Source organism: Benincasa hispida, chromosome 9 (assembly GCF_009727055.1).
Source record: "Benincasa hispida cultivar B227 chromosome 9, ASM972705v1, whole genome shotgun sequence".
NCBI lineage: Eukaryota > Viridiplantae > Streptophyta > Magnoliopsida > Cucurbitales > Cucurbitaceae > Benincasa > Benincasa hispida.
In genome coordinates this window covers 7,406,192-7,420,623 of record NC_052357.1, presented here as the reverse complement: position 1 = coordinate 7,420,623, position 14,432 = coordinate 7,406,192, and the positions used below count along the sequence as shown (strand labels likewise).

The 14,432-nt window shown below is 36.7% G+C and overlaps 2 protein-coding genes and 1 long non-coding RNA gene across 3 annotated transcripts; 1 reads left to right on the top strand and 2 right to left on the bottom strand.

The window, feature by feature from the left end:
• The first annotated feature begins 236 nt into the window (after positions 1–236).
• LOC120084500 lies at positions 237–1,121 on the top strand. The gene is made up of 2 exons (XM_039040295.1): positions 237–860; positions 957–1,121. Exons 1-2 carry the CDS (start codon positions 237–239, stop codon positions 1,119–1,121), a joined length of 789 nt encoding a protein of 262 aa, XP_038896223.1.
• Positions 1,122–3,067: 1,946 nt separating this feature from the next.
• LOC120087229 lies at positions 3,068–5,084 on the bottom strand. Its single transcript, XR_005484461.1, has 4 exons — positions 4,873–5,084; positions 4,193–4,795; positions 3,832–4,114; positions 3,068–3,750 (listed from the first exon to the last, which is right to left on the bottom strand). It is a non-coding gene; the product is annotated as an uncharacterized LOC120087229 (long non-coding RNA).
• A 2,479-nt stretch (positions 5,085–7,563) lies between these two features.
• On the bottom strand, positions 7,564–11,056 carry LOC120084448 (DNA-directed RNA polymerase I subunit rpa49). The gene is made up of 5 exons (XM_039040228.1): positions 10,881–11,056; positions 10,156–10,759; positions 9,538–9,687; positions 8,806–9,117; positions 7,564–8,317 (listed from the first exon to the last, which is right to left on the bottom strand). Exons 2-5 carry the CDS (start codon positions 10,591–10,593, stop codon positions 7,910–7,912), a joined length of 1,308 nt encoding a protein of 435 aa, XP_038896156.1. The 5' UTR covers positions 10,594–10,759; positions 10,881–11,056; the 3' UTR covers positions 7,564–7,909.
• Positions 11,057–14,432: the final 3,376 nt, after the last annotated feature.

Genomic DNA, 14,432 nt, shown 5'->3' with positions numbered 1-14,432 from the left:
CACCATCTATGTCTTCAAGTCATAGGACAGAGTTGATTATGTCTGGCACCTCTTCATCTGGGACAGAGGACGTTGAAGTTGGTCAACTATTTTTGAGCAAAAAAGACTTGAAAATGATATTGTCTATTCTATCCATCAACAGAAATTTTGAATTTAAGATCAGAAAATCAACATAATCTCTGTTCACTGTCAAATGCATTGGGGAGACATGTAAGTTGAGCCTTCGTGCAATCAAAATGGAAGGGTCTGCTATATTCAAGATCACAAAGTACTGCAGTTCGCACACATGTTCCATAGGAATTTTGAATCACGACCATAGACAAGCAACTGCTACGGTTGTTGGTCAACTCATCAAAGATAAGTTCACAGGCATAGGATGTATTTATAAACCTTGTCATATCGTTGAGGATATGATGAGAGATGATGGCGTGAACATAAGTTATGATAAAGCATGGCGTGCAAGGGAAGCTGCGTATGATCTCACTAGAGGTACTCCAAAATACTCATACTCCATACTACATGCCTATGGAGAAGCGCAAAAAATAGAGAATTCGGGTATAGTCTTTGAGATCGAACTTGAGGATGAGGTGCATTTCAAGTATATGTTTATGGCATTAGGGCCTTGTATCAGAGGTTTTGCAAGCTGTCGGCCTTGTATTACTGTTGATGGGTCACACTTGAAAGGAAAATACAAAGGCACCATGTTGGTTGCGGTTTCTATGGACGGGAACAATCAATTATACCCACTAGCATATGCAATAATAGACAATGAAACCGATCGATCATGGAAATGGTTTATGTCAAACTTGAAATGCAGTATCGGAGAACCCGATAATTTGGTGTCTGTATCTGATCGGATGGTATCTATCGGCAATGCTATTCGTGCATTTTTTCCCATAGTATTTCATGGATTGTGCACATGACATATAGAACATAATCTGGTTACAAACTTTAAGGATAGCACGGTTGTTAGGATATTTAGAGATGCAGTAAGAGCATTTCGCATGACAGAGTTCCAAACAAAATGGGATGAACTCCGTAGTTTTAGAGATGGTGCTGTCATGAAATATTTAGAAGACATCGATCTTCAAAGGTGGGCACGGGTTTACCAAATAGAATGAAGATATGATAACATGACATCCAACAGTGCAGAGTGTTTCAATTCCTTAACTAAAGAGTATCGACCGATGCCCATAGTATGCTTGATTGAACATGTTAGAGGAATGCTCTAATCGTGGTTTTACGAATGAAGGAATTACTGGGCATCTTGAACGACATTGCACTCTGACTACTATGAAACCCGATTGGCAAATGAAGCTGATAAGGGCAGACGATATCGGGTGGAGCCTATTGATTGTTATCGGGTACACTGCGAGATAATCGATTGGACGGTATTTTCAATTTTTCACACGAAGATAGCACGTGTAAGGAATTCGGCTCATTTGGTATCCTGTGTTCCCATGCAATTGTTGTTGCCAAGAAAAGAAAATATACCCATCCACAGTCTTTGCAGTCGATTTTAATCAGTGGATTCTCTAATGACTGCGTATGCAAGAGCCTATAAATCCACTTGGCACATATCTGAATGGAAAAGGACCTTCTGGAATACGTGAAAATATTATCCTTCCTCTCGAGGTTTGTGCCACAAGCTGGGCAACGAAGATGAAGAATATCATCCAGAGGAGAATTTCGCCGACAAATGAAGTGTGGTCGGTGTGGGAAATTATGAACATAACCGCCAAAATTGTACCGAACCGCTTACAACCGTGCGACGTGCCGAAATGCCAGAGACCGAGACACAAACACCCCTCATCAGTTTAGTTATAAATACCATTGATCATTTTTTCATACATCATACTTTGTAACATATTTCATACTTTTTCATACTTGTAACATACTTCATTGTTTTTCATACTTCACTACTTGTAACACTTCATACTTCATACTTTCATCTTGTAAACAAAAACAATAACAAGCTGGAAGTATTTTATATAATAGCAATATTCATACTTTCCTCAATCTTCATACTCTCTCTATCATCATACTCTCTCAGTCTTCATACTTGTAATAAAAATGATAACTTCATACTCTCTCACTTTCATACTGAAAAACAAAAACAATAACTTCATACTCTATCAATCTTCATAACTTGTAACAAAAGTGGATAACAAATACCTCTCTCAATCTTCATACGTGTAAACAAAACAATGACTTCATATTGTCTCAATCTTCATACTTGTAACAAAATGGATAACAAATCTCTCTCTCAATCTCGCTCTCTCTCTCATGAACATCTTCAGCTCTCTCTTCACGATCTCGCTTTCCATGAATCTCGCTTCTTATCTTTGAACTTTGAACCTTGAACCATATAATGTTATATAAGCTCAATTATGTATATTATGATAAAATTTCTTGATATTGAACTTTAAATTTGAACTTACATAAAAAATAGATGTTCAATTATACATTAAAAGAGCAGTAGCTCCTTATACATAAAAATGCATGTTCTGATACAATTTTGATATTGGAACTTTAAACTTTGAACTTTATAATAAAATATATGTTCAATTATCAATGAATGTTTTTATATACATAAAAAATAAATGAATATTTTACATACAATAAAAAAATACAATGTTCTATACATATAAAAAATATGGAGTGTTTGCCCATAGCTGACACGGTAATTGCATCATATATTCACTCATCTTCTCCTGAGTGATTACGGATGGATCAGTACCAGTCACCAAGTGTTTCCAGTAGTTTTTATTGCGAATGATGCCAAAAATCAAACGACCCGCATTGTATGTCGACGTTCTAGGTCGCGAGATTTTCCAACGGGCTGTGGATAGGTCGGCTTCGATCGATCCACGTCACACGATAGTGGAAGTAGTGATGGTAACTGTGACCGGTAATGACTCTAGCCAATTATCAGCTTTGTCTTGGTCGTGTAATGCGGAAGTTGAATCAAACACGAATTGTTGGCCTCTTGTTTAAATGTCCCATTGCAAGGAACGCATCCCAGTGTATTGATATTCATCGCCGTGTAACAAAACCAATCCTGCCCATTTGACATCGAATTTACCGGTGACGTAGTCTTTATACGTGTCTTCATCTTCCCAAGCTAGGGCGACCTCCAGAAGTGACTTATTCTTTATTCATTTAAATACCCCACCACGAGCATTGAGGTGACTCTATCAAATAAAATGAGAAGTTGAGTAAAGAAGTAAAGATCAGGAAACTTAACGAAATGAGAAGTTAAGAAACGAAATATCAAAATTCACCGTTACACCAATTGGCAAGATGGTGAACTTATGCAATGCACATGTCGGGCCGGGTATAAAATTTATCTTTCATAAAATAAAATAAAGTATTTATGGTCTGCACGAAAAAATAATATGTCAGTAAAAGTACAAGATAGCCAACATGTAGATCCGTAAAGACTAAGACACTTACATCGTACTCGACCAACGAATTCGGGGTAATCAATTCCTTGAAGAATTTCTTGTCGAGTGGTTTGAAGGAGTTCTTTTGAACCTCATTGTCTGTATTGTCATCCGAGATCCAGCCCATCATTTTTGTCAGGATATTGTGTGGAACATCGTGTGCTACGTTATATGTGACGATCGATCTGGATATTGACGTAGCTACACCTGGGAGAGGATGTTTAGCCACACTTTTCTTCTTTACTTGGGATGGGGGTGTATATTTATCAATCGGTTTTCTCTTACGACTAATTCTTCGAGATTCCTACATAAACAGATAACAAAACGTTACTCATCAAGAAATATAAAAATATAAACAAAGATTACTGATCAATAAATTACTCACCAGTGGAACTCCTTCTGTGGTCGTAACAATCCCGAAGTGTCTGCCTCTAAGATGTCAGCCATGTCAGCCTCTATATGTGGCATGGTAAGTAAGGCAGACATGTCGGGCTCTGTTTGTGGGACGTCGGCCTGTATAGGTTCGAATTCAATCGGTGATGTCGTGGCAGTGGTGGTATCGGGCTGTAGAGGGAAGATGGAGATGAGAGTGTTAGAGGCAGTCGCAGTCGTATCGGGATCTCGAGATGGGATGGGTGACTTGGTCGTCTCCTCATTCACCGTGGAACCTTTCAATTAGTAAAGTAAAATGGTGAGTTCACAAACACATAAAAGCTAAACACATAAAGACATAAAATGACGCAAACCTTGCACATAGACTGCAACAATGACAGGATGGCCGACAATTGCCCTTTCATGTCAATCATGTTTTCCTCCATACTGGAGATACGACTATCTAAACCCGATATACGGCCATCCAACCTCGATAGTGAGCTGTCAATGGATCACAGGTACGAATAAATAGACTCGTCTGCATTGGCTCCCTCCCTGCGACGGGCAGTACACTCAGGACACTCCTCATCCACAGGTCGCTCTATACCGGAGTCCGCAAGAAAGACATCAACATGGTTCAACTCATCCTTCTCGCGTACGTCCCCCATCATATCATGGAACATATCATCATTACGTATGTATGTCCCTCCTTCCACCTTTCCATATTCAGCATCCTCGTGCTCAGAATGCTCGGGTTCATCCCCTCCCTCCACCCTGACAACCTCATCATTGTCATCTCCAAGATGGTCATCACCGTCACTTTCACTTTCGGGACTACCCCCCTCACTTGTCGACCTATTGCCACTTTCAGAACTATCATCATCTGCACCTAGCTCAAATATAGGTCGTCGTTCCACTGGGGTATCCCGAAACTCCCTTTCAGCATTTGACATCACAGTGCCCTCTTTAATCTTTATCTGCATTAACAACCCAGTAAACGGGTTAGTGTCAATTTACCAACCAGATAAACATATTATGCATAGAGTAAACGTACATTGTTAGACTCGAATATCTCTCTCTCGAGTACTTTGAAGGACACTGAGTGGGAACATGACCATCATAATATGCGGGGCAAAGCCACCTTGCTCCTTCGCTCTGCAATGTTCCCAGCTATTGATGAAGCTAGGATCTCGTACGTCCATACCTAAATAAATTTTAAAATATATTAAGAACAATAGTAATGTTAAATCAAACAACACGATTATTATGTTAATCAAATTTACCTAGAACGCCGGTGGAAATCCACGTAAGGAGTACTTCACAACGTAGTTTTTATTTGCTTTGACCCTCGTCTTGTATAGACTGCTCTTATCATTCAAGGCAGTCTTTAAGGCATCCAATGTCCTCTCCCAAATAATGGTACCCCAATCAAGACTATTGTAGTACTCCAAGTTTTGAACGTCCTTGAAACGTTTGAGGTCGACTGCATTTTTCTATTTGTTTTTCCCCATCATTGTGACCTCAGTATAGTAAACTAGGCTGATCTTCACAGCATCATCATCATTTTCAAACTCTAAGTCCTTGTATTTTTCTTCAAGTTCACGGAGGTATAAAGTGTCTTTCGTCACTCAATTACCAAAATACTTGATAGCAAGTTCATATAAGGACTGTTGGTTCCGATCAACTCGTGATGGGGATTGCCACAAACCAATCATCACCAAAAAGTCATCCTTCGAAAGGGTGACAACCTTCCCACAAACAGAGAATGACATTGAGTCTGATTTTGTCCTCTTCACTTCTCTAAGCAACATGTGATGGACAATTGGGTTGTTGAACACCATATCAACGTCAACAAATCACCCAAAAATTGTTCTCTTGAATATGGCCAACTACGTTGGCGTGAGCTTCTCTTTGACAATCTTGTTTGCATTAGCAATGTGGGCCAAGCTGGTTACTTGACCGGGAAATCGATCGGCTTCGGCTATTCTGAAACGTGTAGTCATCTTAAATCACTCTTGCATTTATTAAAAAAATCAATCAGTAAACTCCTTCAGAAAAAGAAAATGTAAAACAACATTATGTTTAAATCCCTCTAGATTCGCTCTCGCTGGCATTGCTCTCGCTAGAATCACTCTCGCTGGCATCATTCTCTCCAATGTCACTCTCCCTTATCTCCATCACATTCTCTCTTTTTACTCGTCTTCAACCATATAACACATCGAAAACCAAAAAAACAAACAAAAAAAACCATAGGTTCACTTATCTCGCTCACATTCACTCTCTCCGGTGTCGCTCTACCGATTTCACTCTCACTTATCTTACTCACAAACTCTTTCTACTCGTCTTCAACCACAGAACACATCGGGGAAAAAAAAACCATATTGAAAGATTTACCGATAAGATTCGATTTGTTGGCGGCAATAGAATCGTTTGCAAGCCAGAAATAGTTTTTTTGTTTATGAGCGATACAAAGCCGTTAGCCTTGGAAAATTTGAATGAACAATAGTTTAGTTTTTATGGATTCTCAATAAAAAGGTAAGAAGACGAAGTAAGGGCAATTTACGTAATTTGGCATGGCGATGATGCAATTGACATTAATTTTTAAAAATGGGTCATTTGACATTTTGGGCTCAATTTTTGGGTCATCTGTACAAATTTTCCAGGAGTTATGTAGTTGAAATTGTTACACGATAACCATTGAACCCCAATCGTGCCGAGGGAGTAAGGGGGGATGGTCGAGGGCTTCTGGTGGGAGAGTTTTTCCATAAGGGGACGGTCTTTGTGGTCTTGAATCATTGCTTGTGGTTGGTTGGTAAGGGCTCACCGGGGAAATCAGGTAATAGCGGAAAGAAGGAGAACCAGCCATGTTTGTGTCCTCCGAAGGTATATAAAGCTTTGTTCGTCGACTGGAGTGATGGACGTGAGAGATTTCCACGAAGTAACCGTTCTTATTGCTATGCTTCTCCAGCCAAATAGTAGAGTTCTCATCAATCAATATCTGGAAAAAGAATTTATTGCAAGGATCCTTGCATAAGACGGCAAAAGCATAGGCAAGCCATTTTAAGGCCGTCGAAGAAAAGCAAAGCAAAAATGTAGTCGTCTTACTCTACTCAGTGATTCGAACAGTGTTCCCCTGGGTTTCTCATCAAGATTGATGGAGAAAATTTTCCGATCAACAAGGATTGATCGTAAAGATGGTTTGTGGAAGGAGGAGGAGGAGGCGGCGGCCATGGTGGAAGGGCAAGGCTAACAGTTGAGGATGGAAAGGGGTAAGAGGGCAGAGGAGAGGAGAGAGCATTCTCTCTTTTCAATGTTTAGAAATTTGCAGACGGACATTCCTAAACCATTTCAAATGTTAGGCATCCAAACCTTCACCCTCCTCTCTATCCCATATATTTATGGTTCTTAAGAGAAGAATCAAAAATCAAACATTTGACTTGAGTAGTTCAAAATTGTTATTGCTCAAATTAGTCGTTATATCCTCCCAACACGGGCGTTTTATGAATGTATCTCAACCATCTACTGAATTCAAACAAGATTTTGAACCTTTATTAATTATTTTCTCGTTCACTTATTGAGTTTGAAATTTATTGTTATGCTCAGTATCATTACATAATCACATTATAATTGTCTATAACAACTTAAGTTATAATCAGTTTGCCAATGTCGGATTGTTCAACATCTACAAATTAATTATTAGAATAAATGAATAATAATAATAATAATAATAATAAAGAAATCTACAGAAGTTAATCTCAATAATTTGACGTTCATCTAAGTGTAGCTTAGAAGATAAAACACAAACTACAATCTGATGATTCGTATGGGTGAACTCAAAAGGAAACTTAAAAGGAAAGAGAAAAAAAGAAAACAGTCATTTGGCTCGTTTCCAAATAAGCTTCGACATTCAAGGTCCCACCTTCCAAATATAATTAAACACCATTCTTTGCAGAGCCACTTCATAGAAACAAGTTGGTATTTGCAATATGAAAGAAATAACATCTGGATTATAAAAATGACCATTTACCCGTTTTACTCCACAAAATTGCTCCAACTTTGCTGCCTACAAGAATCCAGCTTCTTCAAATTACCTATCTTCGTCTCTTTTGCCTCAAGTCTGGAAATTGAAGGGGAATAGGAAGTGTAACCAATGACAAATTGTTCTTGCGTATAAACTTGCAACCCAAGTTATCAAAATGGAGTCTTAGATCGTAAGGACTAGTTCTCAGATCCTTTGCTATGTCTGCTGGATCGCTGCTGAATTCATCAACAAATAGCGTAAGCACCAAAACGTGGCTAATGAGAAGATTAATTTTCTCTGTTGAAATTCTTCTCGACTCAGAAGTCGGAAACATAGATGAGAACTTTTGGCGTAGCATGCTAGGAATTTTATGGCCCTTGGCAGAAGAAACATCACCCATCGAATGCTGATCCTTATACTTAATTAGATGAGTGATATATGAAAATATGCAGCAGAGCTTCTTCTTCTCTTCCTCGTCCTATGATGATTTACATGAAAAAGGATTCAATATAAATGAACGAAAACTAGAAGACCCTGAATGAACAGTGCTTGTTTGGTAAAGAGCAAGCTCCTTTTCTACAAAATAATAATGCTTGTTTAAAAAATGAAAAAGTACAGCCACTGAAAGACTCCATTCAACTTAAAGAACAAGCATCAGGTGGTAAATAACAAATGCTTGTTAAGACTTAAAAACGAGCTCCTTTTCTATAAAAAATAAAGGCAAAGAATCAAACTCTGTACACAAACAAGGCCAAGTAGTTTCAGAAAGCACGCAGTCGTTACAGATTGAAAACAACAGTGATCGACAAGATAGCCTAATCTAAGAATCAATTGACACAAGGCATCATACTGGATAAACAATATCAACCATCCCCATGATTCATGAATATGTATCAGAAAGGAAGATTGTTTTATCTCAGAATATTCATAAAGGTAATAACAAGTAGAACCTTCCTGACACCATACCTGAATGTCTTGCAATTTATAAATTCTGTGCCGGACAAAGTATGGATAATTAGCACTTATTTCAGCTGTTTCTTGCAAACGGAAGTATAGATCTTCTAGAAAATTCCATTCTCCCTTGAGGATAATCTTGTCGAGTGGGTAAGCTTCTTGTGGAGTAGTTGCAGAAGCATTATACGTTGGTATGTTACGAGCAATTTCTGCCTGCGTACCTTCCAAGGCCTCTATGTTTACCACTACATTTTTCATTCTCACATCTAGATCCTTCTTGGTATCAGGATCATCCTCTTGCTTCAAAGCATGCAGCTTCTGTGCCTGCAACAAAATTAACAAATATCAAACAATTAGTTGCTATTTCCTGAAACTGCCATTTGGAAGTGACTTCGTCATTCAAAACAAGTTCCTTTTACTTAATGTTAATGGTCATGGTCAAACATCTCAAATGTCAAAGGAATTCTTTTTCAAGTAATGGGTAAAGATTATGATATTGGAAAAGTGGAACCGATCCCATCCAAAACAGATTAAAGGCAACAAAACAGGTAAATAAAAAAGATTTAATCCTTTATCATTATAACATGCCACCTTAACTCTGCTCACCTGCTGATAAGGTTAAGTCCAACATTTGTTTAATATATAAGTCAATTTTTAAGTACTTAAAAATTTGTTCCAAACATACCCAAGTGAAAGTTGGCTGCTAAATTACTAAAGAAAGCAATTCCAGGATTCAGTTTCTACCTGCTTTTTTGACTTCTTTGTTCCGTAGAGTACAGTGAGCTCTCTCATTCTATCAGCTTTCTCCTGCACAGAAAGCTCTTCATTTGCCACACTTGGGGATTCGTTTTCAGAAACGTCTGAACCTCTGACTTTTGGGTCTAATCTAAATATCTGCAGGCGCAAATATCAAATTTAGCAACACAATTATGATTATTAGTTACAACATTAACATTTTGTAAAGTAGATAAAATGCATCACAAAGGTAAGCCTAATTCTAGAAATTTCGGCAGTGAGTTTGAAGCAAAATGAAAAAGAAAAAAATATATACAACAAAGTTCACAATAGCACCAAAATAATCAGCCAAAAACTTGAGTGATTGTAATCTCCTAGCTTGATGAAAAGAGCTCACAATCCGTGTTAATGGTCTTTCCAGAGAAAAGTGAAGCACAGCAGATATAGGAGCCAAATTCATTCAAAAGAAAACATACTAAAAATTTGATAACTGATAAATAAATGATGAAGAAGAAGAAGAAGAGGCGTTTGTAACTTCAGTGAGTATACCAAAACAAACAAGCATCCAGTAGAATTCAATTTTTCACAATTCTTAATTCTCTACATTCATTATCAAGAATAAAGTACCATATTTGATGCAATAGGCACTATCTTTAAGCTTTGGGTGGCCTTATCGAGAACACCGAGAGCATAGGTACAATGCTGTTTCCCAGCTGTAGCCTCGCCCAAATAATTGGTACCAACAAAATCCACATTCGACCCTGTTGGACTCACAACCAGCTGCATCCTATTTGGTTTGTTCTTGTGCTTATAAACCCTAGCTCTAACGGAGTTCTGTTCCTCGTCGGCATCCTTGTGAGGATCAAACCCAGACGGGAAATAACCAACTATCGGCGGAGTTTTCTGGGGATGGTTGCCGAGAACTTGGATTTTAGCATTCACTGATGGAACTCGTTTCTTCTTCTTTTCACTCTTCTTCTTCTTCTTCGCTGGAGACTCTGAGTTTGTGTCTCGTTCTGCGTAATGGTTTTCTTCTAGTTCCAGAGATTTCGTGTCTTCCGCCATTGATTCCGTTACCGAGCTCTAAATTTGGAAATATTACCCGGTCGAACAAGAACCGGGAGGAAGCGGCTTTAGGAATTACAGTACGGCAGCAATGGATGAGGGCGCCGATTGATTCTCCGTCGGTACTGGGAGTGGCAGCGGGCAGCGGCGGTTAAAGCAAGACACGCTGAATGAAGAAGCAAGGGCAAATGAAGAAGAAACCATAAGTATCGTTCCAAATTTACTAGTTGAATCCTGAATCGAAAAAATAAAAATTAACAAAAAAAAAACATTTGATCCGGGCATACATCTACGGCGATTCCTAACTGGCGTGGCGGCCTGAGAGGCGTACCGGTGGCCGGAGGGCAGCGGCGGCGGCGGAAAATATGGGAGAGGGAGAGGGAGAGGTAGAAAGAGAAAATGAGCGGGGGTGTGGAAAGAACGGGAGAAGCTAGGAACGAAGGGTTTAAGGGTTTTTTTTTCTTTTTTCTTATTTTGAGTTAATTACAAATTTGACAATAAATATAATATATATAAAATAAATAAATAAATAACAAATGATGAATTTCTTCTCTCCAATCTTTTTGAATTTGACAAATAGAAGCTGAATTAGATGACACTAATGGTGTGTAATCTTGAGAGACATAGACAATACATGGGTAATGGATAAGTGATACATGACCAATGGACCCTAATAATGGACATCTACATTACATCTAATTTAACATATTTATAATATTCTCCCTTAGATACTCATTATATATGAAATATGTCTCGTTAAAATCTTATTAGGAAAAAACTCATTGGGAAAAGAATCCTAGTGAAGGAAAATAATACACATTTCATATAATCTAATATTCTTAAAAGTTATATTTACTCCCCCTCATGAAAACATTGAGATCCCTGAGTCGTCGCATTCCAATGGTGTGCTCTAGTTTTTCAAAGAATTTAAAGATTGAGAATATTATAAATATGCATATTGTGTTATCTTCGTATAATATCATTAGAAGAATTTTACTAGAAGATAAACTACTTGTTTCACGAATGTGTTGAGCCATTGATCTTAGTCATACACATTACCAATTAGGCTCGTGAATTGCAATAATTTCAGCATGATTTGAAGAAGTAGTCATTATGGTATGCTTCACTCACCGCCACGATATAGCAGTTCTTCCACATATGAATAGATAACCTGTTTGAGATCTAGTTTTGTGTGGATCAGATAAATATCCAGAATCTGCATAACCAACCAAATTAAAAATTCGATTTATTTGAATAAAACAAACACATATTAATCATTCTTCGGAGATAACAGAGTATATGCTTAATTTCGTTCAAATGTCTTTTTGTTGGAGAAAAACTATATCTTGCTAATAAATTTACTAAAAATGTAATATTTGGTCTTGTATTATTAGCAAGATACATAACACAAATTGCACTAAGATATGGTACTTAAGGACCAAGAATCTAATGAACGAACTTCCATTGGAATGTTCACTAGATGTGTTTTGTCCATATAAAATATTTTCAAAATTTTTTCTGTATAAGTTGACTAATGAATAAATATCTCATCTGTTAAATACTCAATTTGCAAACCAAGACAAAATTTTATTTTTCCAAGATCTTTCATCTCAAATTCTTTCTTAAGATATTCTATTGTCTTTGAAAGCTCTTCAGGAGTTCCAATTATATTCAAGACATCAACATATACAGTAACAATAACAAATTCTGACTACGATTTATTTATAAAAACACATGGACATATTAGATAGTTTTGATATGATTCTTCATCAATTATTAAATATCTTAAGCCCCAAACGGATGATGTATTTACTACACGATTTGTTGATTGTCATTTTAATGAGACAAATTTTCCAACATTAGGGGAGGAATTAAAAAGCTGGAAAAAGAAATTACATGAAATGCATCGTTATTGTCTCATTTAGATCCTCGTACAAGTAATGTGAACTTGAAGTTTAAAAGATAATTCATTTGCAAAATATAACAAATCAGTTACCAAATGCATTTATAGATGCAAAGAAAGTAACTAAATCACATATACCAGATGTAAGTGTTCCATCAAAGATTGATATCTCAACATAACAACTTGACACTAATGAGTTTGGAACACACCAAAAGCGTGGTAACCAGTGGGTTCCAAAGATAAAACATCCTCAAGAAAGAAAAATAATAAATACTTAAGAAGACTTGGTTGGGGATATAAATACCCATGAAGAAGTCCTTGATATGACTGGTGAGGAAGATGAAATACCTAAAGATAATAATGAGATTTTAATAAATTATATCATGATAAGAAAAAGATGGAACCAAACTAATATAGTTATTAACGACATTTTTGCGTATAAAGTTGCTCTTGATATTATATCTAAAACTGAGGATTTTGAACTTGAAGAATGTCGATATAGAAAAGATTGGCTTCGATGGAAAGAAGAAATCGAGGCAAAATTAAACTCGTTGCACAAATGGGTATTTGTGAGGAAAAGAAATAAAAATGGGTATTTGTGAGGAAAAGAAATAAAAATAATGAGGTCATAATATATAAAGCAAGACTAGTTGCACAAGGTTTTTCACAAAGACCTGGTATTGATTATGAGGAGAGATATTCTCCGGTGGTGGATGCAATTACACTAAGTTATTTAATTGGTTTGATTGTGTATGAAAATCTGGACATGCATCTTATAGATGTAGCCACAACATATTTATATGGACCTCTTAATAATGATATTTATATGAGAATCTCATAAGATTTAAGGTACCTGAAACATATAAATCAAATTTCCGAGAATTGTATTCAATAAAGTTACAGAGATCACTATATGAATTCAACAAACAGGACGAATGCGGTACAAACACCTTGGTGGATATTTATTGAAAGAATGATTCAAGATATATTTCTAGCTTCCTTTAAGGATCCATCTTAGTGCGTTGTGGTGGAGCAATCGGAACATATACTGCACATCCAAAAATTCTCAGATGAAAAATATTTGGCTCATGATCATAAGCTAATTTTAACAGCGAGTACTTATGATAAGATACAAACCTAATGCGTACAAGTGACGTTGCATGCAAAATAACATGTCCCCATACAGATGTAGGAAGCTTAGCTCTCATAAGCCATAGTCTAGCAATTAACTGCGAACGTTTTATGAATGATTCTACTAAACTATTTTGTGTATGGACATGATCTACAGGATGTTCAACACTTATCCCAATTGACATATAATAATTATCAAAAGTTTGAGATATAAACTTACCAGTATTATCAAAACGAATGATCTTAATTATATAATTAGGAAATTGTGTTCTTATCTTAATTATTTGAGCAAGTAATCTTGCAAATGCAAGATTTCGACTTGATAATAAGCAGACGTGTGACCATCTGCTAGATGTGTCTATTAATACCATAAAATATCTAAATGGTCCACTTGGCCGATTAATAGGTTTACATATATCACCATGAATTCATTTTAAAAATAAAGGTGATTCAATCCCCATTTTAGCTGGTGATGGTCTAATTATCAATTTTCCTTGAGAGCAAGCATCATGTGACAATTCATTAGATTAAAGAATTTTTTTGACTCTTGAATGGATGTCCATTTGAATAATTATTCTCATCATTATAGATCCTGGATGCCTCAATAACTCATGCTAAATTGTAAATATGTATGGATTCATGAACTTCAAGTTCATTGTTGCACATGTTCCAATTATTCGTATATGAGTATAATATAATTGATAGCTTTCAAAAAGAGTTATTATTCCTTGTTTAATTCGGGCTCGTTATCGGATTTTACATGTTTATTCCCCTATTTTGTAGGTACTAAGCAACCAAGAGGTAG

Coding starts and splice junctions, on each gene's coding strand:
- LOC120084448 (XM_039040228.1), bottom strand. CDS start 10,593: ATGGCGGAAGACACGAAATCTCTGGAACTAGAAGAAAACCATTACGCA. Junction 9,118..9,537: donor CAAAGAAGTCAAAAAAGCAG/GTAGAAACTGAA, acceptor ATTTTGTTGCAG/GCACAGAAGCTGCATGCTTT. Junction 8,318..8,805: donor ATAAATTGCAAGACATTCAG/GTATGGTGTCAG, acceptor AAATCATCATAG/GACGAGGAAGAGAAGAAGAA.
- LOC120084500 (XM_039040295.1), top strand. CDS start 237: ATGGAAGGGTCTGCTATATTCAAGATCACAAAGTACTGCAGTTCGCAC. Junction 861..956: donor TGTCTGTATCTGATCGGATG/GTATCTATCGGC, acceptor ACAAACTTTAAG/GATAGCACGGTTGTTAGGAT.